This window comes from Oreochromis aureus, linkage group 3 (assembly GCF_013358895.1).
Source record: "Oreochromis aureus strain Israel breed Guangdong linkage group 3, ZZ_aureus, whole genome shotgun sequence".
In the NCBI taxonomy this organism is placed as follows: Eukaryota; Metazoa; Chordata; class Actinopteri; order Cichliformes; family Cichlidae; genus Oreochromis; species Oreochromis aureus.
In genome coordinates, this window is record NC_052944.1 from 29,208,021 (window position 1) to 29,234,737 (window position 26,717).

At 40.9% G+C, this 26,717-nt stretch overlaps 2 protein-coding genes and 1 long non-coding RNA gene across 3 annotated transcripts in view; all 3 read left to right on the forward strand.

Moving 5' to 3' along the window:
- The window catches only part of LOC116312707 (low affinity immunoglobulin gamma Fc region receptor II-like), a 100,624-nt gene that overhangs the window by 38,396 nt on the left and 35,511 nt on the right, over positions 1-26,717 (forward strand). The gene's annotated exons all lie outside the window — the stretch shown is intronic.
- LOC120439171 lies at positions 14,528-14,907 on the forward strand. The gene is made up of 3 exons (XR_005612439.1): positions 14,528-14,544; positions 14,634-14,725; positions 14,870-14,907. It is a non-coding gene; the product is annotated as an uncharacterized LOC120439171 (long non-coding RNA).
- The window catches only part of LOC120439141 (Fc receptor-like protein 4), a 43,813-nt gene continuing 32,839 nt past the window's right edge, over positions 15,744-26,717 (forward strand). The window contains exons 1-4 of the mRNA XM_039609885.1: positions 15,744-15,901; positions 16,324-16,356; positions 16,664-16,924; positions 26,084-26,350. Of these exons, the coding sequence (XP_039465819.1) occupies positions 15,865-15,901; positions 16,324-16,356; positions 16,664-16,924; positions 26,084-26,350 (598 nt within the window). The 5' untranslated portion in view covers positions 15,744-15,864. The remainder of the gene's footprint in view (positions 15,902-16,323; positions 16,357-16,663; positions 16,925-26,083; positions 26,351-26,717) is intronic.

Below are 26,717 nucleotides of genomic sequence, written 5' to 3' on the forward strand. Positions count from 1 at the left end.
TATCATGAGGAGGTGAAAAAGTTTGTCTAAGAATGTGATTGGTGCTGACTTGAGCCAGTTTAACATTGTGTGGGAAACACTGCTGTTTTACATTTAAAGTTTATAGTTTATGAGCTCAGAAACTGATTTGAGGATCAACATGAACTGAAAATTCACCTTTTTTAATGAGTTTGATGATGTTTCAGTCTTGACTCTAGTGTTCAGTACACTCTACTATGGAAATGCCGAAGGTAAGACGTTTCTTTTCTTTTTTTTTTTTATCTTCCTGTTTATAAAATATGAACAATATCTATCTCCTGTATCTGTCATGACCAAGCGTTTTCAGTTTTGAACCATCAGTTTCTGTTTGATATTATGTTTCACTTGGTTTGTTGTAGTTTTTTTCAGTTTATCTAATATTACACTTTTCTTAGGTTGTGTTTTCATTCATATTCTGTGTGTAAAGTTATCATTTTTAGTTATTATTGAAGTTTGTTTCCCATCCTCCCGTGTTCCCTGAGTCTAGTCTGTGTTTCTGTTAGATCTCCTGTGCTTAGTCAGACTTGTCTTCATGTTTGTTTATCTTTTGTCTGGGTCAAGTTTGTGTCTTATTCTGTTTCAGTGTTTATGCTTCCTGTTTTATTTAACGGTCCCTTGTCTTGTGTGTCCTGTGTTCAGGTGTCGCTACTCTCTGTCTTGTCTCCCTTATTTAGTTCCCTGATGTACTTACCTGATGTACTTCAGCCTTTGTTGTGATCTCCCTCATAGTTGTTTCCCCTGTTTTTTCTATATTTCTCTGTCAGTATCTGAGTTTTTTTGCACTCAGCCCTCTCTGGGTTTTCTGTTTTTATGTGAAGTTTCATCAGTAAAGCTGTTTTGAGTTTAGTTCTGCTTCCACATCCTGCATATTGGGTCTTAACGTGCCTGCTGCACAGCAACCCATGACAGTATCACTCTAAATTAAACTTCATGTTTATATTTTTGTCATGGCTGAACCAAAACTTAGACACAGAACACACACAAGAGCTTACAAAATGATCAGGAGTTTATTTCCACAGATACGAGTAGCTGAGACAAACAGGTGACTGTGATAAATGTGGGTGCTGATTATCCACGGGTGGAGAGCCTCCAGCTCTCTCAGAGTCTTTCTGATGTGAGGGAAGTAAAGAACAGGTTGAGTTAGAATAGATTTGGGTTACAGGCAGGAGGCAGGAGCAGGAGCCTCGTGTCCCTGGCCGAGTGGTCAGGGACACGAGGATGGATGAAGATCCAGGGGGCAACAGAGATGAGCTCAGCAAGTGAATGAGATATGAATGAGTCTGTGATGTGATGTGATGATGGCCTCCCTCATTAATATCTCTTTGGCCTTCATATTTAAAATTATAGTGAAAAGCTATAAAATACAAATTCAACATTTTGAATCAACTTCAGATATTATGTTTGCTTCATTTGTCCTGAAATAACAAGAGAGCAGCTCTCACCTGGACACAGACTGCTGGTCAGTCAGTTCTTTCATTAATTTTGAACCTCTGTAAATGTAGCCCTGTGGATAGAAGTGGCTACAGCTGTGGTGTAGACTTTAATGACAAAGATTTCAACATCTTTTTTTTTTCTTTCGTAAACTCCACAGCAAGTAAACCCAGAGCCACACTGACAGCACACAGTTCAATCATACCAGCAGGGGGCAGTGTGACACTGAGCTGCTCTGTGGAGGGCTCTGCTGGCTGGAAGTTTGACTGGTTCAGACGTGATTCAGTCTCTTCTAAAGCTCAGCTCATGAGAGGAAATGAAGCAAACAGAGTTATTAGTGTCTCACAAGGAGGTCTGTACCACTGCAGAGGAGGGAGAGGAGATCCAGTTTACGAGGACAGCAGTGACGTCACAGTTAAAGAAACTCATGAGTTTCATTGTTTTATCTCTGACAAACTGTGATAGATCAAGAGACATGAGGAGAGGAGTCAAAGGAACAAGCATTTAAAGAAATGAGGCACGCCAACATTAATCACTGTCATTAAACCCAAACTCTGCTTTATTCATGATGCCATGACATGTTTCATATTAGTAGTAATATACCTGTATCTGTACCATCTTTGGATGCTCTTGATAAGGAAACAGCATGTGTTGTTTTTTATGACTTGTTTGATGACTGTTGGGGACCCACCTGTAACCCCTGTGTCTAATCATTGAGTCTTACTGCTGCAGTATGTTTGTGTGACTAGTAGATAATCATAAGGGTAGTTCCATTAAAGGAACATTGGGGATCAATGCAGGGCTAGTGTGACTAGGTGAGAATATGTGTGTGTGTGTGTGTGTGTTTTTTTTTGTTTTTTTTTAGAAGTATCGCAAGACAGTTTATTTCTAAAGGGATGCATGTTATTTGAGGTACTCAGGTACTAGAGGTACTAGACTCTGTCTCACTCTTGGAGAGCAAAAGAAATTCAGATTTTTTTAAGTAAAATGATCGTAAAACTAGTTAAATTAAATCATATATGTGTAAATAACAGAACGCTGAGACATATGCGATCCTTAAAACAGTTTAATAAAACACATAACGGTTTCATTAAATTAAACCCAAATTAAACAATTATGAACTCACATGAACGAGCAAAAGCGCCTTGTACAGGGGCCGCGCACGCGTACACACCCGTACATGAAGGGGCGGGTGTGGGAGCAAGAAAAGGTACAGGTATATTACTACTTTTATTTAGGACAGGTGTGATGAGATATTCTACCTGTTTTAATCACATACACACAGAAATAGTGAAGAGCAGAAAGTTCACAGAAAGCTGTGAAAATCTTGCTCTGTAGGAGCAAATTTCCAAAACACTTGTGTGTATACTTAAAAAAATATGAAGACCACAAGAGATGCAGACAGACACTTATGTGCCAAATCATTGAGCAGAGTGTGAGCACAGGCCAGAGAGGAAAGTGGACAGTTTACATCAGGCAATGTACAATTTTATTTTATTTTATTATGTGAACAGTCTCAAACAGGCCTGTTGTGACTCTGTATTCAAACTGGTTTGAGATATACAGAGGAGAGACGATCACTGTCAGATTAAGCTTTTTTTTCTCTACATCTATTCTCTTTCACTTATCCTTGTCAGGGTTGTGTGTTCTTTTTATTTAATTTCATTATGATTATTTTTAATCAAAGGTATTGTTAAGGTTCAAAATATTGAGGAGGAATCCAAAAATAACCACAGATCCAGCCGTGTGCAATTAGACGGCATTTTAATGAATACACACATGTGGAGCCAATACTGTGTAGATTCAGTATTGAACTATCTTACAATAGTCAGACAAAGACTTTATAGAGGTGAGAATTGTACCGCCCCCTCTTCTGTTGCTAGGCAGATTTAATACAGCCTACGTCAATGCAAAACCACAAACGTTCAGTTAACTCTGAACACAGTTTAAAAGAACATCGTCTTCGGCTCGGTGCTTCCCTCAGCTCGTCTTCGCTGTCGCTATCTCTGGGACATCTGGTGTACTTCCTGGAACAGACTAACACGTCGCACCCCCACTTTGCAGTTACAGCAAAACACATCTTAACTTCTTACCTACTAAATGAGTCTACTTATATGTATGTGTATGTGTCAGCTTCTGCTGCCCTTTATTTCACCCTTCACTTCATCGGCTAAACCTCGTAACCTTTCCACCAGACAGAGGCCAGCATGTACTGAAACTATGTGTGTGTGTGTGTATGTCTGTACATACACGCTGCACCTTAATTGACCTCAGCTTAAGCAACCAGGCTAAGGCCATCCTGTGTGTGCCTATCTTGACTTATATGTAAAATGTATAAAACAAATGTTTCAATCTAATACAACTACTTGAAGCATAATCAAAGCTTAATCAAAGATAAATGCATAATAAAATAACCTGCTCAAAATTCTTACACTCAGACTCTGCTTTCGGTTTCACTTCTGCAGAAGCATGCCCTGCAGAAGTGTTTCCTGTCTCATTTTGGCACAGAGTTACTCTACGTGGGGGCCTTTTCTTTCACCATACAGTCTGCATATAAACATTTAAGATTATAAATTCAACTCAACAGTTTAAAGTGGTTCTTCTTGGACCTGTAATAAAGACTAATATAATACCAATATATTTGAACATCTGAATGCATCTGAATGCAACATCACTATTAATAATGAAATGGTAATGATGATTATAAAAATAGCAGCAAATAATAGCAGCATAATATTCTACCACTCCGGACACTCCCTCTCTTGTGGTGGCCCTCGTAGAGGGTCACCACACCACTTATATCCTTGCTCTGACCCTCTCTAGAAATGCCAGCTCCCACTTGAGAACACTCATGCTTGAGGTTAATCACACCAAAGTATCAGTGAGCCTAAAGTTGATCAACGGCAGGAGAGAATAAGAGTGCGAGCAGAGCTCAATCAGCACTCCTCCCTCACCCCTGAACCCAATCATACCCGGTGAGAGACCCCTTACACTTGTGAATCTCCAGTGGTCTGTCCCTTTTCTGGGTCCCTCTCTAGTGGAAATCTCCTGTAAAGGAAACAAAACACTTTCTCCCTACTACGGCTTCCCTACCTTATGTCCCTCAATTGTTCTCTTTCTTCAAACCTGATTCAACCTAATATTACTCAAAACATGAACCTCTATATATTATTCCACATTCCTCATCATTTTGTAAAACTCTTAAAGCACTGCTTTCACGTCTCTGCATGTGCTTCCTGTTGCTCCCTTATCTGATCATCAACATCCTGTGCACAAAACTGTCGCTGCTGCAAGTGCCTCCTGTCTGATCTAAAGTCACCTCTCACAAGGAAAATCATCATAAACACTTATTCTACTAAAGGATCAAAGAAAAACAACCGCTTTAATTACTAAGTGTAAGCACATTATCAATAGCTCCTAAATAAATTTCATCATAGCTAAAAGCTCCCTAAAACAACTTCTATGTATTAACCCTAACTTCATTTTAAAATTCACAGTTCCTGTGTTATTTCGGTTCTTGGTATAACATTTTATTTCATTTTTGCTGCTCTTAATGTAATGGTACATTCTAATTTATACTTTATCAGACTTAAGCAAAAATATATAAGCTTTCTCCCCTTTTGCTTCTGTTTTAAACAAAAACTTGGTCACTTCAACAAGCATTCGTTATTCTGTAACTGCATTTTATATAATGAGACTAATCTAGAGCTGCATGTGTTATCTCAATATTTTACATGTCACACAGTTTAGTTACACACAAACTCCTATTCAGTTCCTCTTGTCTGTCACTTGTTACTGGGCCAACTCAAATTCAGTTAAAAGCTAAATGAATTTCAGGCCCTGGGCCTCACCTATGCTTAAATCATGTGTGTTTGTAAGCGTGAATGCTGTTTATCCTTCTGTTGCTCCAAGTCCCCTACAATATATCGACTGAGACATAACGCTCATCGAAGCTTATGACCTTAAATGGACCGAACATCAACTCTGTTAATGAGCACGATTGCAATGTGTAAGGAAAAATCATTTCTACATATATAATCTCCAATATTATTCATTTGAGTCAGCGAGACTTTTAACACTCTCTTAAGAAGCTCTCCTCTACCCTAGAAATAAATCTATTTAATATCTGTTTCTAAAGCCTACATTTTAACAACTTATTCTAAAAATCCAAAGAAACCAAACATTTTCTACTCGTAAAATCTTCACTAATCTTCCCCATTATTATTATTCCCACAGTTTCCCTTTAAGTTTGGTGTACAACTTCTTATGACCACCGCATTTTATCTTCTAAACCTAATTCAGTCCATTTTCATCCTTTAACTTAAACATGAAAATAACAATTCCTGCCTCAGTTTTACCATATCTAAATTATCAAACCAAACCCCAATAAAATCATCCTATACCCATTTCAAACTAAACAAATTAAACCCTAAATCCCTCTCTTTTTTGACACATCTCATGTGGCAAAAAACTCAAAATGCTCCACCCAAGCTTAACAAATTAAAAGGGAAAAAAGGTTAGTCATATCATTTCTCAGAACAGCTCAGCAATCCTCCTCTCTGCTCCGGCCCTGTAAACCTGTGTTTAAGGAATAAAATCAATTTAATCATTATGTCAAATCTTCTCGACTCCTTCTCCCTTCGAAGTCTGGATCCTTGGAATTTCCTGGAAACAAAACCTGTACTCAACTCTCCCCCTTTATGATCCAATCTGTGTCATAACAAAAATAAAGCTTAAACAGAACAGTTATTAATCATGTGTTACCTCAGTTAATGGTAACTTGAGTTACATCAAACAATGTTTCCCTTTTAGCATTTAGCATTCTCCCAACAATATAATGTAATAACCTAATCTAACCCCAGTAAAAAAGAAATTTTCTCAAAGCAAACATCAGCAACCCAAAATCAACATCCCCAGATTTAAGTCTCCCACTCCTCCTGTTTGTCAACCTTTTATTTATTTCCCCCTTGGTCCAATCACTCGCATTCACTCACATGCATTCACACATGATATTTTTGCTGATACTGCAGCCTTCTGCGCACGTCATCAGATGCTCCACATCAGCAAAATGAGCTCAATCATTTGTTTTATTTCGTTTTCCTTTTTAGGAAAATAGTTCTCCATACTTTTGACTGGATTGAATCGTTACAGAGACTCACAACCAATCAAGTCTCCACCGGTAGACTCCTCCGCCGCCAATTATGATCTGGAAAGCCCACCTGATTTTCGTACTCGGTAATTTTGTCAGCGCCGTCAGTTCACTCTCTTCCAGGCCTGCTTAGAACAAAAATGAAAAAAGAGAGCTGATTATTAGCTCATCAAAGTACAAAACAAAATCACCTGACAGGTTTTTTCTGAGTGCACTACTACAAAAATTTTGGGCCCCTCTCAGACATATCCATGTCTAATCAAACTCCCTCTCTCGAGATAGAAACAACAGCCTCAAAAATCTGAAACAATCTCAAAGTTCACCCGTTCACTGCAACCTGGACCTCGTCACAAGCTGCACCGTTTTACACACAACAATGGTCCCCTTTACAACAATGTATCTTCACCAAATTACAAATTTCCTGTTCACATCTGCCCCTCTGAACAGACCTGCCCACCGTAATCAATTATCCTGATACTTTACCATTATATTTCACCAAACGATCCTCAATAGCCACCGCTCTGTCTCTTGAACTGAAAGCCTCAGACACACACGCACACAGGAAGGAAAATAAGACAGGAAGTGTCTTCGTCACCCGTCACCCCAGCTAATTTGCATACTGATTCATCTCAACAAGTCAACGTGACAAAAGAAATACATGTTGAAACCTTAACACATTATTTCATTTTCTTTCTATACTATTCACTTACTTTTATCAATCAGTGCAAAAGCACTCCTAACTCACTCTTATAAAACTACTTTAATTACTTTTCTTCTGTTAATTTCCATAACTCACTCCCCTGTCATATAACTTCTTTGAGTCAACTTCAACCTCAAGCTTTAAGTCTATTTTATTACACATTCACACCATTCTATCACTCGTACAATTAGCAAGCTGATCTTCATTGCGTATGCTTGTGTTCTTAGCCAGGTTTAATCAATGTCTATGCATTAATCTTCATGAGCTTGTCTTGTCTCTGTAAGGTTAATGCATTCTCTGTTTGTATGTGTTATTTTTGCATATATGGCTTCGCAGTCTGTCAGACACCTTCTCAATTCTCCAGTTAAACAGTCAGTTTTCTCCTTCCCTGAATTACTAGCCCAAATTTTAATTTCCCACCTTAAATAAAGCACTCCTGGTCTTCAGCCAGGAGTTAGGGCTTGCTTTTCAGGTTCATGGACACATCATTCTGTGAACAATTCAACCAGAAACTTGCCTTAACTTATCCATTGATGTTACCCTCTAACTTTCTTCCGACTGTTGCTGTGGAGAATTGGTCCGGGTCTGCTTTACTCCTGAAAATAACAAAACTAGGACATTTTCATTATTATCACGAGTACTTAAACGACCCATTTCTCTATCTCTGGTCAGAAATACCAATTATGCCATGCATGTAAGCGTGTTCTTCCTTGCATTTTATGTATTCATGTTAATGTACACTAAGTGTAAGCTGTTTCTTCAGTGCATCTTAAATTATAATCAGTTTTACTTCATGCCTCTCTTCACTGAGCTTTAGATTCAAACTATCTCATCTCTGATTCATTTCAAAGATAATCTCACATGTAACAATTTGTGTATGTGTATTTTCAATTCATTAATATAGTTGTCAGTTATTTTCTTTGATTATTTTAACCTTTTGTATTGTTTACCTCTTTGTTGTGATGTGGTGGACATCCCTAAACAATCATGAGTTCCGGCTTCAATTTCAATCCAATCATATCCTGTATTTTCGCAGTCAAACTCGTCCAGCTTCACCTCTCACCCCGTCCCTTTTTCACAGTGTCCTTGCGTGGCCTTCGAATCTCCAGCAACCACAGGCTCAACTCAGCTGTTGTCTTCTTCTCTGTTTCTTTACAGTCTTTTCTTTCAGGTCAAGTCCCAGCATGACAAAGTATCACATTCAGTGCCTTCAGTCTTATTTTCATTTGCTCTGTTTTCTTCTCCATTCATCTTTTCAGTCTTCTCTTCCAAGATTGCTCCAAGCTTGGCAAATATGAGAGTCAGTGCCTTCAAGCAGACATATCACACTGTTCTTCACCAGCATGCATGTTGCATCACGTGCTTTCTTTCATACTGCTGGACTCCTCAGTCGTCGTCAGTGTTACTGCTTTCGCTTGCACTGTCTTTTTAGCTTCCGTTAATTCTTCAAGTCTACGGTGTTCTGTCGGTCTTCATCAGGAGATTGACTGTCCTTTAAACTTCTTCTCAGTTTCAGGGACAAAGTGAGAGATCAAGCCGCACAATTTCGAGCCAAAGACTGGCTTATTTTCTCCCAATTCTGTTAATCTATTGTTATGCCGCTGTACTCAAGGTTCCAATGTTGAGAGAAGTCCACCTGTATTAACACACTAAAACATATAATTAGTATCATATTCATTTTTTATCTTAAAACCTCCATTTGCTTCGTCTGCCTAGAGTTAACTCGTCTGTCTCTCCTCTCCGGGTGCGTCACCGTGAGTTTTCCCTTTTATGGGCATGCAAAGTTCCTGTCCCAGACACACACACACGCGGTTTCCTGTTTCTGCAGGCAACAGGCAGACTCTGTCTCCCTTTGAATTTCACAGTCTACAAACAATCAGTAGTTCTACTAAATCTTGATCTAAAAACAATACACCTTCATTTCACTCACACACATTTAAATAGAGCTCTTTCAAACATCAGAACAATTAACACTTCTTCACACACATCACCACTCCTTTAGATCAGTTTTGTAGCATCAGTCACACAATAATTTCTTAAGTGGGTGTACCAAGTGTATACACTTATGTGTTTTCAATCAGAAAAAATAAACTCAACCTCTCATAACATCACTCATGGATTTCTTGAATTAAAAGCACTTTCAAACTTTAAAACATCCTACTTTACATCACAAAAGAAATATATCTCACACTCCTTTATTTCATACACACTTTTTAAACGTTCTAACCTCTTTCAGACGCCATGAATCGTCTCACACACACTGCCTCTTTCACACATCAAACTTCCACCTTTTCACTAACTCAGACAAATCGCGCAGAGTCACTCAAATCAAATACTGACAGCATTCACACGGTTAAAATCACTCAAAATACACTTTCATCTGAGTATTTTGGACATGGCTTCCATAATCAGAAAGAGCAAGTCAAAAAGAAAAGAAAAAGAAACTGAAACCTCTCATCATCCTCACGGCTGCTCACACCACACACACATAACTGAAAAAACAAAACACACCACCATTTATTACTCAAGAGAGGTTACTACAGGAAAATATATAGTGGTCTTAGGTACTGTACAATACACTCAATCTATATATATGTCAAAACTCAGTCAATGACTATACATCCACAGTCATGAATTCAAACTCTATTTATACTTTCGTAATACGCAAAACCAGCCTCTTAGTTACAGGCATTTAGCAACATTTTCAAACAATAGTTACAAAGCTCCATACACTCGAAACCGAAAGCAACAATCGCTATGCGCGTCACCGCTCCTCATTTACATAAACACACACCATCAGTGCACATCCGGCTGTGCACTGCTGACACAGAGACTTCTCTTATATTACACAGACGTCTTTTAATTACAACTGCACAGATTTTAGGCCTTGTAGCTCCTACCAATTTCAATAAATTTACCATAACCGACTCGAACGGGCAAACCCCAGGTTTTTTGCGACCAATTCACCAGACCAGACTCGAACTGCTCTGTCCAGATTTCTAGCCCTAACTTAATTTACCAGTAGCCAAAAAAGCGCAAGAATAGGGGACTTGAACCCCTAGCAATTTTGAAGATTCCCCAGTCCTTCCCGGCTTGTCGTGCCGTACTAACCCATTAGTCGCCGCTAGGTCAAGGATAAACGTCTTTATCCAGGAGGGAGCGTTACCTCCGAGAAAATGCGCTTCTTAACAGACGCCGCTGTCGTCCTAGAAAAATTTAGAATAATTTGAAACAACAATCTAAGCCCAAAACAGGATTAAGATTGAGGCAGATCTACCTTTGTGGACATAGGGGACTTGAACCCACAAAATGACCATCACAAGATAGACCCAATGTCCAGCGGGACTTGAACCCACAGAAATGACCAATTTCCCTACTTTCTACGTGAGACTCGAACTCACTTTAATTCTTTTCCTTTTCTTTGGGACTTGAACCCAGTACTTTTACTTTTAACTTATCATTACTTCAACCAGCATGCTCATGAAATTACCATCAAAATCAAAACAGACATTCCCCAGTAATTTCCAGTGAGTAGACTTTAATTTGTCATGTCCAATCTGATCTGGCACACTTTGGAAAATTCAACAGGTATGTGCCTTACCTTTGGATAAGCCGGCTTGTCTCTCACTTTCAACCACTGACTCGTATCTGCCCGTCTAATCACCACGGACCCCGGATCTCTCTACACCTCCAAAATTCCCCCTCTCACCGGACGATGCCCCCAAATGTTAAGGTTCAAAATATTGAGGAGGAATCCAAAAATAACCACAGATCCAGCCGTGTGCAATTAGACGGCATTTTAATGAATACACACATGTGGAGCCAATACTGTGTAGATTCAGTATTGAACTATCTTACAATAGTCAGACAAAGACTTTATAGAGGTGAGAATTGTACCGCCCCCTCTTCTGTTGCTAGGCAGATTTAATACAGCCTACGTCAATGCAAAACCACAAACGTTCAGTTAACTCTGAACACAGTTTAAAAAGAACATCGTCTTCGGCTCGGTGCTTCCCCTCAGCTCGTCTTCGCTGTCGCTTATCTCTGGGACATCTGGTGTACTTCCTGGAACAGACTAACACGTACGCACCCCCACTTTGCAGTTACAGCAAAACACATCTTAACTTCTTACCTACTAAATGAGTCTACTTATATGTATGTGTATGTGTCAGCTTCTGCTGCCCTTTATTTCACCCTTCAGTTCATCGGCTAAACCTCGTAACCTTTCCACCAGACAGAGGCCAGCATGTACTGAAACTATGTGTGTGTATGTGTGTATGTCTGTACATACACGCTGCACCTTAATTGACCTCAGCTTAAGCAACCAGGCTAAGGCCATCCTGTGTGTGCCTATCTTGACTTATATGTAAAATGTATAAAACAAATGTTTCAATCTAATACAACTACTTGAAGCATAATCAAAGCTTAGTCAAAGATAAATGCATAATAAAATAACCTGCTCAAAATTCTTACACTCAGACTCTGCTTTCGGTTTCACTTCTGCAGAAGCATGCCCTGCAGAAGTGTTTCCTGTCTCATTTTGGCACAGAGTTACTCTACGTGGGGGCCTTTTCTTTCACCATACAGTCTGCATATAAACATTTAAGATTATAAATTCAACTCAACAGTTTAAAGTGGTTCTTCTTGGACCTGTAATAAAGACTAATATAATACCAATATATTTGAACATCTGAATGCATCTGAATGCAACATCACTATTAATAATGAAATGGTAATGATGATTATAAAAATAGCAGCAAATAATAGCAGCATAATATTCTACCACTCCGGACAGTATTTATAGAAGAGCTTTTCCTTCTTTTAGTGTTTAAACCTGAGTTTAAACACTCAGGTTAAACTCAGGTTTAAACTCAGACGATGCACAGTGTTACTAAATGTGTTTATGTATTTATTTAACAGCAGCAGTAGCTAAATCACCTCAGGAAGTCTTTGGATACCTTGGAGAAAACATCACATTGCTCTCAGGAGTCGACCCATCATGGAGTCTCATCAGAATTCAGTGGTCAATATTCACCAACACCACTTGGATTGCCACTTATCGCAATGGGATGTCAAACACTGAACGTTTTCCTCAGTACACAGGGAGACTCACTCTTAACACAATATCAGGTAATAGAAAAAACATTTTTTATGGCAAAGGAATTGCAGTTTTATTTCTTTCTTGATTTGGTTTCAGTGTATTTATTCTATAGGTGACCTAACAATTCACAACCTGAAGGAAAGTGATACCATTGAATACACTGTAGAAGTCCGCAACAGTGAGGGTGAAGACAAAGTAAATAAGATTAAACTCACAGCAAAACGTAAGTGATGTATAAATAAAACTGTATTATCAATAAACACACAGACACACACACACACCAACCATTATCACAATACATATTTGCCTTTATTTTGAATGCATACATGCTGCATAAATATCAAATTGAGCCATCCACAATCAATATACTGCTTGGTTTTAAATTAAGCTATGCAGGCTTGTCTTTTCTTTGTGTAAATTTCTCATTTTCACTCTCCATCCTTGCAGAAAAGCTCCAGCAGCCATCCATCCAGATAGTCACGAGCACATCTGTAGAAAGTGGCTGTTTAATGGTGGTGACCTGCTTTTCTCTGGATGAGGGTGTTAACCTCTCCTGGAGTGTTGAACCAGTCAGTGTGCTCACCATCAACAAGAGTAATCCCAGTGACAGCTCTGCACAGCTTTTTGCATTTGTCAGCACCAAAGAGAACTTTGCCAGTTTTACCTGCATCTCCAGCAGAGATACAGAGAGTGTTTCATCCAATCCTGTCACACCAAAGTGTGATAGTAAAATCTGTGGTAAGTTGTTGAATGGGACACATTCTGTAACATACAAGCACAGCATCAGCTGAGATGAAGGTTAAACAAGAGATGTGTGATCCAGTATTTGATGCTGGTATCAGTGCACCCTTGAAGGACTTTATAAGTTGAAATTAAATCAGACAAACCATCTGACACACGGTGAGTTTCTGCAGCAGGTCACAATTATGAGCTGAACTTTAATATTAGCAGTGATTGATGGTCAAAGCAACCATTCATTTTACTTGAATTCTTGGATCTCCCCCTTCCTAATTATTTTCTAACACGTTAATTTCACCTTCCTCTGTTTGTTCACTCTGGTGTTGTTGTCCCTCCACTTCTCCTCTCCTGGTGCAACAGCAGCAGCCTCCTGTGACTGTGAGGGCTGGTTACTGGTTGTTGCTAGTACTACCTGACGGTGCAGCAGCCCCGACAGCTAACATGTCGTTAATTTGACACATTTTACTGCATTTATTTTTATGTTTTCTGTCTCAGCTCTTCAGCTCCATATTTTTACTACTTCTTCTACACTAAACTCTGCTCCACAGCAAAGATAGGGGACAGTTGTGTTGAGAGATTTAATTGGACAATACAATATCAGTAATGAAAATAAACAAATTGGCTGCTTTACGACCCGTACGCAGGGGCCTTCAACTGAACCATCGACCAAAAAATGTGTTAGCACACCAAGAAGATAACTGGTATGCCAATTGTGGAACAACTTTCAGCAAATCTCCAAATCAACATGAATTCACAATTAGTTCTTCACCAATTCTATAAGTAACACTGCAAGTAGTGTAGAACAGGAGTCACAACATCAAACCACAGAGCAGAGTCATGCTGACAGTTTCTGACAGGAAACAGAAAATCTCAATGTAAACATCAGTTTTTGTTTCTTTATATTAAGATTTGACATGTTTGACATATTTATATAGTAAAAGTTTGTAAAGCAGATTTACTGAAGTCAACATTTTAAGAGACTGGATTGTGTTGATGTGTTTACTGTTGTGAGTCAAGTCATTTAAACACAGCAGGAGTTGACTCAAAGTGGGTGAGTTCATTTCTTTCCTGATGTGACCTAAAGTTAAACACATTAGTTACTTCAGAGTTTGTGCTGGCATTGTGATCATGTGATCTGCTCAGCGTGACTTTGTTTCCTGCTCTGACCTGAAATTTTCTAGTTTCAGGTTTTGGATGTGAAAGAAGTTCATTTATTGTTCCGTTCATCATCGGACTTGTTAGTGGAATTATTGTCGTGCTGCTGCTGATGTGTTGCTACACAAAGATAAAGAGGGAGATTTTCTGATTAACAATTTACAGGAAAAATAATTTATTTTAAAGCTGTGACACTGTTAAACAAACTGATGTAATAATGTTTGTGTTTTTTACAGAACCCTGTTGTAACAGGTTGGTGCAGCAGTTTAGTTTTATTTTAAACACAACAATAACTTTGAATTATTCCTCATTAAATTTACATTATTTGCCAAATGTTTCAGTCTCACTCAGTCTCAGAGCACCAATCAAAGCTCTGCTTCACAACAAACAACCAACCAGAATGAAACTCAGGTTTACTCCTCTCTTCTTCATGGTGAGCCCAGAAATTATTACTTTTCTCTTTATTACAGTTTTTAACACTCAGTTTGTCGTGAAGGAAAAAAAAACATCCTTTATTAGATAAAAACAAAACTAAATAATTATATTTTCCTTCTTTCTTATTTTCAATGACTTGTAGGTGATCTTTCAGTCTATGAACCAATCTGAGGCTCTGGAATCACTGGAAGTGGTACAAACAGTATAACCTTTGATAATAACAGAGCTGTAAGAAATGTAAATATTTGATCTGACTGATCAAACTTCATTTTTATTTCACCAGACGAATACAACAACCTCACATCTGGATTTCAGCTTGAAGGTCTTGATAAGACTGTATTGGCTTCTCTTCATTGTTAGATCCAGAATCAAATTTAAAATCTTTCTCATCACATACAAGGTCCTGAATCCTCCCTTAGTTATGCTGCAATAGGCCTAGGTTGCTGGGGACTTCCCATGATGCACTGTAATTCTCCTTCACTCACCTTTTTTCACTCACTATGTGTTTATACACCTCTGTGAATTTATTTTCAGTTATCATTAATATCTGGTTGTCTTTGTCCTGTCTCTCACACCTCAGCCTGGAGGCTTCTTCCTGTTAAAAGGGAGTTTTTCCTTCCTGCTGTCACTACAGCACTTGCTCAAACGTGTCATATTGTTGTTGGGGTTTTCTCTGTTTTGGGTTTTTTTTTTTGGTTTTATTGTAGTGTCTATAACTTACAATATAAAGCACCTTGAGACAACTGTTTTGTCTCTATATAAATAAAACTGAACTGAACTGACAAAAAACACAAAAACTATGACCTTCAAAATGTCACCTAATCTGAGAAGAGAAAACCTTTGTTCTTGTGTTGTTAACTTTTTCTATAATATACAAACTGGCGTGTTTGCAGTTAACAGGAAATGTGAACACATTACACAACTGAACACATTACACAACTGTACACATTACACAACTGCTGCAGAGCTGTTTGAGGTTTGTGTAAAAGAGAAGGAAGCAGTGAGAGGTGACAGATAGAAGAAGCAGCTGAACAAAAACTCATCACAGCTTCTGTTTATTCTGCATTTATTATTCAAACAAAGTAAAACAGTTTGAGATTAGCTGTGTGTCAGAGTGTAGCAGGGCTGGACGTGAGGATGACACACATTTTACTCTGCATGTCTGGATTATTCTGTAAGTTCACTTCTGTTCTGCATTGTGAGAATTACATTGTTTCACTGGTTTAAGCTGCGTCTCTAAGAGCTTAAAAAACTTGTGATTCTCAGGACTGATTTATCTAAATGTCGTCTGGTGCCTTGACTGAGTTCAGACCGTAACATTGTGTTGGATACTCTGCTGCTTTCTGCACCAGTGAAAGACACAGCACACTGTTTTCTGTTATTACTGTTCTGAAAAACAAACTTTCATAGCTGAAATATTTCATTGTAAAGGTTTTTTTCATGTGTGCCTGTTGAACAACTAATGGTCCACATACACAGAAATCTGGTGATGAGCTGTTACTGTGTCATGTGAAAACTGTTTATTCAGTTTAAATTTATTTTGATTTGAATTTTGTAAATTGTATAACATCTGATGAGGTTTTCTTCATGTTTTAGTGCTCAGTGCAGTCATCTGTGGAAACGCTGAAGGTGAGAAACATATTTTCTTCACATTCATATAATGTGTGTAGCAACCAGAGGTCAGTCAATCACAGTCCTGCCTGAAGATTTTAATAATTATGAATATTTTGAAAATAACGATATCATGTGTCATATGCACAGCTTCATTTTAACATTCTCTAGAAATATTCCCTGATTTGATATTTTGATGAAAAGTTGAAATTGGAAGCTTTCTAATTTAGAACTCCAAACTCCTCTGACTTTGAGCTGTGTTGGGATATTTTTACTGGAAATCGGTTCACTTTCATTTACATGAAATATTTTTTTTAACTTACAGAACTTGGAGTGAAAGCCACTGTGACAGCAGACAGATTAACCATACCAACAGGGGGCAGTGTGACACTGACCTGTGTTGCGCAGCACTTTGCTGACTTGGAATATTATTGGATTAGAGAAACCTCATCTAAAAACAAGTCCTTAATATCTACTGAAGCAGTCATTAGTATCTCTGAAGGAGGCAACTACACCTGTAGAGGATGGAGAAGAGACACAAATTCACTGCTAACAGAAAGTGATTCGGTCACGATTCAGGAAACTGGTAAGTTCAGGAACTCAATCTGGAAATAATCAGGATTCTCCAAATGTGTGTAAACAATCGCATTGGTAGGCCTCAGTAGTGGTTTTACACGAACTTCTGTGGGGTTAAAATGACATCTGGGGCGGTTTTAGGTATACGTGGTCATAATGGGATTATGTTTGTTTGTTTGTTTTTTGCGCATAAATGTAAACTTGAATATTTGATGAATAAGCCCATTTTAGCTAAAATCATAAAATATAAGATGATGGGATTTTAATTTAACTTAAGAGTTACAAAATGACTCGTTGGCTGTTTAAGTGTGAAAAAATAGAAAATCTAGTGTAGTAAAGTCAGATCAGCACGATCCTAGGAAGGAAGAAGATCTTGTTCAGCTCATGGCATTGATGATGGTGTTACTGGTATCAATACAGTAATGTCTTGATGCGTGCTCAATCATCCAGGTAAGTAAATCCATAAAGTTGATTCTGTTCATCTGGATGTAGCGTTTTCAGTGGGAGAAACGTTTCGTCACTCATCCAAGTGACTTCTTCAGTCTCAGCTGACTGCAGGTTTCCCCAATCTTATAAACAGTACATTTGCAGAATGACTGAAACTAGCACCACTGAAGGAACAATGGGCTGGGAGGTCATTTCCTTGATCATTAATATGCAAATTCTCATGAACATTGATCAATGGCCATGAGTACCATTCACAGAGAGTTGGGGAATGGCTGCAGTCACAGCATTGTAAGATGGCAAAAGATGCGCCCTTAGGCCTGTCCTATCGGAGGGGGCCTCTTAATGCAGTAACCTTAAGAGTAATGATAATATGACATACGTTTTCTTTCTTTTAAAGGTTTTTTTTCCAATCTAGGCAAGGCAAGGCAAGTTTATTTATATAGCACAATTCAACAACAAGGTGATTCAAAGTGCTTTACAGAGACATTAAAAACAAAAACAAATAAAAAGCATGATTTAAAATTGATTAAAACAAACAAACAAAACAGTATATAAAATCAAAAATTAGAACAGTAGATAAAATCAGAACAGTAGATAAAATCAGTAGTTAAAATGTAAGTTTTGAAATTTAAGCTTAAAAGTGTGGATTTGGTGCTTTATTCAAATGCAGCTGAGAATAAGTGAGTCTTCAACCTGGATTTAAATAAACTGAATGTTTCAGCTGATCTGAGGCTTTCTGGGAGTTTGTTCCAGATATATGGAGCATAAAAGCTGAATGCAGCTTCTCCGTGTCTGGTTCTGACTCTGGGAACTGATAAAAGACCGGATCCAGATGACCTGAGGGATCTGGAAGGTTCATACTGGGTCAGGAGGTCACTGATGTATTTTGGCCCTAAACCATTCAGAGCTTATAGACCAGCATCAGAATTTTAAAGTCTATCCTCTGACGGACAGGCAGCCAGTGTAAAGACCTCAGAGCTGGACTGATGTGGTCCACATTTTTGGTCTTAGTGAGGACTCGAGCAGCAGAGTTCTGAATGAGCTGTAGTTGTCTGACTGATTTTTTTAGGTAGACCTGTAAAGATGCTGTTACAGTAATCAAGCCTACTAAAGATGAATACATGGACTAGTTTTTCCAGGTCCTGTTGAGACATCAGATCTTTTATCCTTGATATATTCTTGAGGTGATAGTAAGCTGATTTTGTTATTGTCTTAATGTGTTTTTCTAAGTTTAGGTCTGCATCCATCACTACACCCAAATTTCTCACCTGGTTGGTGGTTTTTAGGTGTATAGATTGAAGTTCTCTGGTGACCTGTAATCGTTTTTCTTTGGCTCCAAAGACTATTACTTCAGTTTTGTTTTTGTTTAGCTGGAGAAAATTGTGGCACAACCAGTCATTAATTTCCTCAATGCATTTACCAAGAGCCTGTACAGGGCCTCGGTCTCCTGGTGACATTGTGATATATATTTGTGTGTCATCTGCATAGCTGTGATAGTTTATTTTGTTGTTCTTTATAATCTGTGCCAGTGGGAGCATGTAAATGTTAAACAGAAGGGGTCCCAAGATGGAACCTTGGGGAACTCCACATGTGATACTTGTCTGCTCAGATGCGAAGTTGCCTATTGATACAAAGTATTTCCTATTTTCTAAGTATGTTTTGAACCAGTTTAGTACAGTCCCTGAAAGACCTGCCCAGTTCTCCAGTTGTTTGAGTAATATGTTGTGGTCAACTGTATCAAATGCTGCACTGAGATCCAGTAAAACTAAGACTGACATTTTTCCATTGTCTGTATTCAGACATATGTCATTAAACACTTTGGTCAGAGCGGTTTCAGTGCTGTGGTTCTGTCTAAAACCTGACTGGAAGGCATCATAGCAGTTATTCTGTTTTAAGAAGTAATTGAGCTGTTGAGAAACTGCTTTTTCAATTATCTTACTTAAAAATGGGAGATTTGAAATCGGCCTGTAGTTGTTCATTTGTGTCTTGTCAAGATTGTCCTTTTTCAGTATATGTTTAATTACAGCAGTTTTTAGTGATTCTGGAAACACACCTGACAATAAAGAAAAGTTGACGATCTGTAACAGGTCTGACTCCAAAGTCTTTGAGACCTTTTTGAAAAAACTTGTTGGCAGGACATCTAAACAGCAAGAGGAGGAGTTCAGTTGGCCTAAGATGTCCTCCAGGTCTTTGCTGTTAATAGGGTGAAACTGTTTGATGGTGTTTAAACAGTTTTTCGGTGGACACAGTACATATCCTGAATATGCTGTTGATGTACCAATTGCTTGTCTAATCTTTTGGATTTTTTCTATGAAGAATTTGGCAAAGTCATTGCAGGCCATGGTCGAATGAAGTTCAGCTGCCACTGACACAGGAGGGTTTGTTAGCCTGTCAACTGTAGAAAATAAGACCCGAGCGTTATGACTGTTTTTAGTGATGATGTCAGAGAAATAGGACCTCCTTGCACTCCTCAGTTGTAAATTATAATTGTGAAGTTTCTCTTTATAGATGTCATAATGAACCTGGAGGTTTGTTTTTCTCCATCTGCGCTCAGCTTTCCTACACTCTCTTTTTCATTTTTTCACCAGTGTGGAGTTTCTCCATGGAGAGTTTTTCCTTCCAGAGATAACCTTCACCTTAATGGGAGCAATAGTGTCCATTACATTTAACATTTTAGGGGCTCTGTTGGCTCTTAGGTGATGGTTTCCTCGTGGCTGCGTGCAGCAGGGCTAGGGGAGGGTCTGTGCTGACGGACGTGGGTTACTGACCTGGTAGCCTGGCTGCCCCTGGGTGGGTCCGGGACGGGCGTGAGGTTCTGGGGGCGCTCCGTCTCTGGGCTGGGGCCCTGGCTGGGCCTCAGGGGCTTGGGTCCTGGTTGGTGTGTTGCCGGGTTGTGGGCGGGTGGGTGTATGGGGCCCAGTCCTGGCGCAGGGTGCCGCCTGTGCATCGAGCCACCTGGAGGGCTCTTCAACTGGTGGGGGAGGTTGTCACATCTTGCAGGAGCTTTCCTCTCTTCAGGAACTCTCTCTGCAGGAGGGGAGATACAGGAGAGGTGGAGGAAGATCTCAGCCTGGGCGTCTATTGTCTTGTGTAGTCTGGAAGATGAGTGGATGATGGGGTGGGTGCAGTTTTCTCTGTGGTGGGGTCAGGTGGACTGTCCCAGGCTCTGTGGGGCCGGGCGGCGCTACTGCACTGGGCCCCGGTCCGGATGGGCCTGGGCCCCCTTCCTGGCGGGTTGCAGAGTATGGGGTGCCTACTGGGGTCAGCGGGGAGCTGGCCCAGGAGGGGTCACTGCCCCTCCTTCCTTCCCTCCCATCTCCAGCTGCCTCCCTCTTCCGCTCCACCACAATCACCCACACATGCAGGGCCTTGGGGTAGGGGTGTGTCACCAGGGTGCAGAGGAGGCATCCCCCCTCTGTCCCCTTCTGGCTGCCTCTGCCTCAATTTTATCCCACAACTTAGACATTCACATTACTCACACTCTCATTACACATACATATAGGATCTTGGGGTGGGCACGCCACACAGAATCCAAATTACCATTAGGGTGTACACCTCACCCCTGGCGTTGTTGCCCACCTCTCAATTTTAAATACACGTAGACATTGAGGGCTAGCAGGAGGGGCTATCGCTTACCTGGTGCTCTGGCAGGTAGCTCCATGCCCTCCTGGGTTTTAAATGCACCTTAGAACACACATACATCAACACTACATATGAGCGGGTGGAGGGAGGTTTGGAGTCTTCACACACCCCCGTTCTCTGCGGCCTGCTGGAGCGGGGGGGCTAGGAGGAGGAGTTGGCCGTCCGACTGGGGTCTGGAATGTGGGGCCTCCCTGCTGCTGCGGAGTCGGGCGGTCTGCTTCTCCCCACCGCAGGGAAAGGGTAACACCACCTGGGTCTGGGTGCTGTTTCCCCTCCAGGGCAGGGGTACCTAGACCCGGTTCTTAGAGTACGCTTGGGGAGAGTGATTGTGTGTACAGCGTCTCTTTATGTCTGTCTCCACGTTGGTTGAGTGTGGAGTAATTGCTTATGAGAGCATGAGGGTGGGAATAGATGTTTGTATCTGTGTGTGCCTGTATGTCTCTGTCTATATGTCAGGTTGGGTATCAGACGCCACCTCTCTGGGGACATCTCAGGCCCTCCAAGGTTTGGAGGCCTATCTCCCCCCACCACTTCCCCTGCCGGTGGCGGACGCCCTCAGACATCGGTGCGTTGGTGGTTCTTTGTGTCCGGGGATGGGCGCCCAGGTACACACCGGCTCACTCCTTGGCGGCTGCTTATCGGGACCTGGAGCCTGGGGCTCACTCGGGCCACTTCGGGGGTGGGGTGCCCTCGGCCCGGGGCTCGGTCACTCAGGCACAGCTGGCTGCCGGCGGAGCTCACGGGCACGTCACTGCAACCCCCCCTGGCTTCTGCTCCGCGGCTGCTGAGTGACCCCTCATCTGGGACTCTCCTCAGCTCTTTCTGGGATTGTCAGGCTCAGGAGAGACTCAAAGGCAGACCGTCTCAAAAGGTTCACAATTTATTAACAACAGACACCAGGTGCGAATATATACAAGTGGGGGGGAGGTCACGGGAAGGAGGGTCTCCAGGGACACAGGCACAGGGAAGGAACACACGGGCTATGTACAATTTCTCCCGGACGCTCAGGCTAGCTCGTACTCCGGCTTTAGCTCACCAAATGGCGATCCTCAGGCTGGCGAGAAGTCTGACACAGGAAAGGAGAACAGGTAAGCAGCGGCACGAGTGAAACTCAGAGAAAGCTTGATTTGTAATGACACTAACGAGTGTTACACAATAATCCAGCGACGAGGCACCTCCGGCCACCTCCTTAAGTACCGAGCCAGAGTGAGCGCTGATCACAGGAGATTGTTTGCAGGTGCGGGAGCTCACAGAGAACTCCGCCCCGGTGGTGCGCAGAGCGCGAGAGGGAAGAGAGAAGGGACAAAAGAGGCAAAAACACTTGTAGCCAGACCGGGCTAGCCGGGGAGGCACAGGGCCATGACAGGGATAGTGACGCAGCTGCCCCTCTGTTGGTCTTCCTTGGTCTCTTGTGTTCTGGGGCCTCTGGATGTCTGGGTTTGATCTCCTCCATACCTGCGTCATGCCCTGGAGGACGGGGCAGTGGCCCCCCACAGCCTCTAGCAGATCATTACATGAAGGAACCTTTAAAAAAAAAAAAAAAAAAAAACAAGCACGTCCATGCTCACAGGAAAAAAGATAAAAGAAGAAGAAGAAAAAAAATTTAAAAAAAGGAGAAAAAAAGAAAAAAGAAGAAGAAAGAAAAAAAAAGAAGAAGAAAAAAAAGAGAAGAAAAAGAAAAAAGAAAGAAAGAAGAAGAAAAAAAAAACATTTTAGCATTGAAGCTATTGACGAGCTCATTGACTGAACCTCTGGACGGGTCAGGTGTTAATGGGAAGACCTGGTTAAAGATCTCACTACTGTGTTCAGTTATACACTGTTTTGTGATCACTGCTGTTGATATATTTGTGTGGGCTGAGATTTTACTTTCAAAGAAAACACAGTAATGATCAGACAGGCCCACATCAGACACAGTAACCTTTGAAATGCTCAGGCCCTTGGAGATCAGTAGGTCAAGAGTGTGTCCTCTATTATGTGTGGCCTCTGTTACATGCTGAGTCAGCCCAAAGTTGCCCAGAGTGTTACTCAGGTCTTTAGTCCCTTTGTCCTGAGGGTTGTCCACATGGATGTTAAAATCCCCAACAATAATTACACAGTCGAAATCAACACAGATCACAGACAGCAGTTCACTGAGGTCATTAAAAAGTCTGTGCAGTATTTGGGAGGCCTGTAAACATTAAGAAACAGAACTTTGGATGGGGCCTTCAGCTGTAAAGCCACATATTCAAAAGACTGAAAACTTCCAGGAGATAGCTGCTTATATTGAAATGATTCATTAAATTAGACAGCAACCCCTCCTCCTCTCCTGCTCACCCTGGCCTCACTGATAAAACTGTAGTTAGGAGGGGTCGTCTCGATGAGAACAGCTCCACTGTTACTTTGGTCCAACCAAGTTTCAGTTAAAAACATAAAATCAAGGCTGTGCTCAGTGATTAAATCATTAATTAAAAATGTTTTCCCAGCTAAAGATCTAACGTTTAATAAAGCCAACTTAAGTGTTTTAGAGGTATTATTTGCCCCCTCGTGTTTGGGAGCAGTCTGTGGCACACAAGGTATGTTTACTATATTTAAAGATCTTTTAGAGTGCAGCTCTCTGTGTTTTGACCAGGCCACATGTCTCCTTCTGTCGCCTAAAAGTACAGAAATTTTAAAACCTTCTAGTAAACAGGGTCCCAGCTTCTCCTGGGAAAAGTCACCACTCCCATAATCCTCGCAGCCCGGACCCTCCACACATCACACATCAGACTGCGGAGACAGGGCATGAAGGTGGTAAGGAGGAACTAAGGGGGGCGAGGCTGGGCAATGTAACTTCGATTGCTCTGTTGAGGGCGGGGCTCGATGGCGAACCTTTGAATGCTCTGGTGGGGGTTTATGGGGGACAAAAGGGATTGGGCCAGGGGTAGATCTGAGCCCAGCATTGACCCGCTCCATCATCTCCTCAGTGAATTTCAGGTGTGGAGAGGAGGGAGAAAGGGAGGGGAGGAGGGTGATGGCCTGTCAGGGGTTTGGGGGACTGGGGAAGGTCATGGTCCCTGGTCCTGGTCGTTGGTGTTGTTGAGAGAGTTGGCAAATAGGGACCCCTCTTCTTGCCTCAGATGTCTCTCCTTTCTGAGGCTCTTCCCGGGTGGGGGCAGATGGAGCTCCTCCTCAAGGTTTCTGCTGGGCTTTGTCTGTTCTTGGAGTACTGTTTGTTCCTCTTTATGAGATAACTCCTCGTTTATCTCAGCCTTGGCACCAAGCACAGATGGATGACGTATGGAATAAAACAAGTTGGAGGTGAACAGTTTCACCCCTGACTTGTTAAAATTAAATCCATTTGCTTTAAACAGATGCCTGCGTTCCCAAAAATATTAAAGTTGTTGATAAAATGCACTGAGTGGTCAGTACATGCTGATATGAGCCATTTATTCAGTGCAAACAACCTGCTGAATCTCTCGTCTCCTCCTCTGACGGGCGGTACAGGTCCACTGATGAATACAGCTGCATTCAGAGAGTTTACAGTATTTAATAATCAGTAAAGTCCCGTTTCAGAACCTCCGACTGTTGTTTGGACACATCGTTTGACCCTGTATGCAGAACAATGTTTGTCACAGTTGGATATTCATCTGCAATTTGAAGAATTCTCTCCTTCAGGTTGTTGACCCTATCCTTAGGAAAGCAGAGGACTTTAGTGTTCTTACCGCACATCCTTTGTACATCCTTTACGGCAGAGTCACCCACAATCAGAGTTTCAGGCCTAGCCTTTAGCTTTCCTGTGGCCTTTTACTTTTCAACAGATTTTCAGACCTTACTTCGCTACTTTTAGATGGATGGTTGTCCGATATAGATCCAGGGTCCTTTGATAGTGGGCGAATCTGTTCTGCAGTTTCACATTCAGTTGTTTTGGAGGTTTGTTGTTAACCTTCCTATTCACGGTTGTCCAGTCCTGTTTCCTCCCGTATACAGGGTAGAAGAGCTTCTCTGTCTCGTAGGAAGTGAAGGCCAGTCGGTTTCAGAGATTTCAGCTCGCTGTGCTCTGCCTGTGATACGTCCTCCCCTTCCAGGAGACATGATTTATGTCTTGGTTTTGCACCAAGACAGTCCAAGGGGATTATCGCTTGAGGATTTATTATAATGCACAGAGTCTACTTTCTTGGTCATGTTATCTGTGCTCCTTAGCTGTGTACTAGCTTGCTCATCGCCATTGTTTTGAATCAAAGGCAAGGTTGTTTCATTTCCACACAGTCCATTTACCTCCATGTTTACTTCTAAGCGATGAATTTTTGTCTCCAGTACTGCAATCTTCTGCAGGAGGCTGTGGTAGTCATCTGTGGAGAGGGAAGGCATCTTGTTGCTAGTTAGCCTAGTGGTTAGCACCTTTCCAGGCTATTGAGGCTGTTCGGTGCCCAGACGCTGTAATCAGGCTTCAGCTGTGTCTAGGCCACAGACACACAGACCGCTGAGGATAAGGTAACTAGAAAATGTTGCTGTTTCTGTTAAGAACACTTTAGTCCTAATGATCTATAAGTGTCCAGAAGCTCTCACAGGTAAGCTCATACGGAAAAAAGGGAAAAAATCAGCATAAAAATCAATAAAAATCAATAAAAGAAGCAAAGCATTTAAAGAGCAAAGAGAGGAAGCGTCCACACTCACAAAAGGGGGAGGAGATTGATCTAACTAAATAACTGACTGACAAAGCAACTAATAATCTACTGGCCAATAAAGAAGAAAGCTGTGCATCTTTTCATGTTATCAAGGCCATTTTCAAGTTTGGGCAGGAGTAGAATAGACCATGTTAAACTTGACAATATATTTGAATAAGCAGAAACATAAATGCTTTAAATTAATTGAGCTTCTTTAAAGTTTTGATTTAAACAGGTAAATAATGACAATATGCATTCCTTCAACATTGCTGCATCTGTTTTTGCTCTCTTAGGATTCCAAGCCGCAAACTTCTGATTCTTGTTAATCAGCCTTTTGTTAGAAACGATTTTTCTTTTCCATTTTCAATCAGCCAGCAGGAGGAGATTCAGCTACAGGGATTATAAAAATGTTCATTCATTCCTTTTGTGACCTAACTGAGGAATTTTGGTGTGGAAAGTTTCCAACAGGACCAATGTGAAGCTGCAGCACAGCTGGTCTCAGATATTCACTGGTGAGACAATCACTCTCAGATGTGAGATTCAGGGAGGTGAAGGAAAGGTGTGGAAATATGAATGGACAGCACCCAACACAAACAGCCCTCCAACATCCAGTGAATACAGGATCAGCAGAGTTTCAGTGTCCCACAGTGGAGACTACAGATGTCGGGGTAGCAGTGACTATCTCTTAACAGGATGGAGTGATGCCTTCAGACTGACAGTTTCATGTAAGTTGGTCTACAATTCAAACTGAACTTTCCTGTTTTAAACTTGACATAAAGAAACTATTCAGACTCTCCAAGAAAGTCACTGTGCAAACACACACACAGTGAGTGCACCGTGACTCTGAAATGACTCATTTAAAGGGGAATGTAAAGAGATGACAGTTTTAATGAATAAATAATAGATCAGGTGCATCTGTAGTGTAGTTTTAAAGTAAAAGAGAACACCTGTGTTACATTAAAAACTTGTGTTTAGGGACATTTAAAATTCACAGAAAATTTAATGTGTAGTCATAGATGACCTCATTTGACTGTAAAATGTTTTGGTGCTCTGAGCAAACTTGCATAAAAAGTCTCATGTGACTTTTCTTCT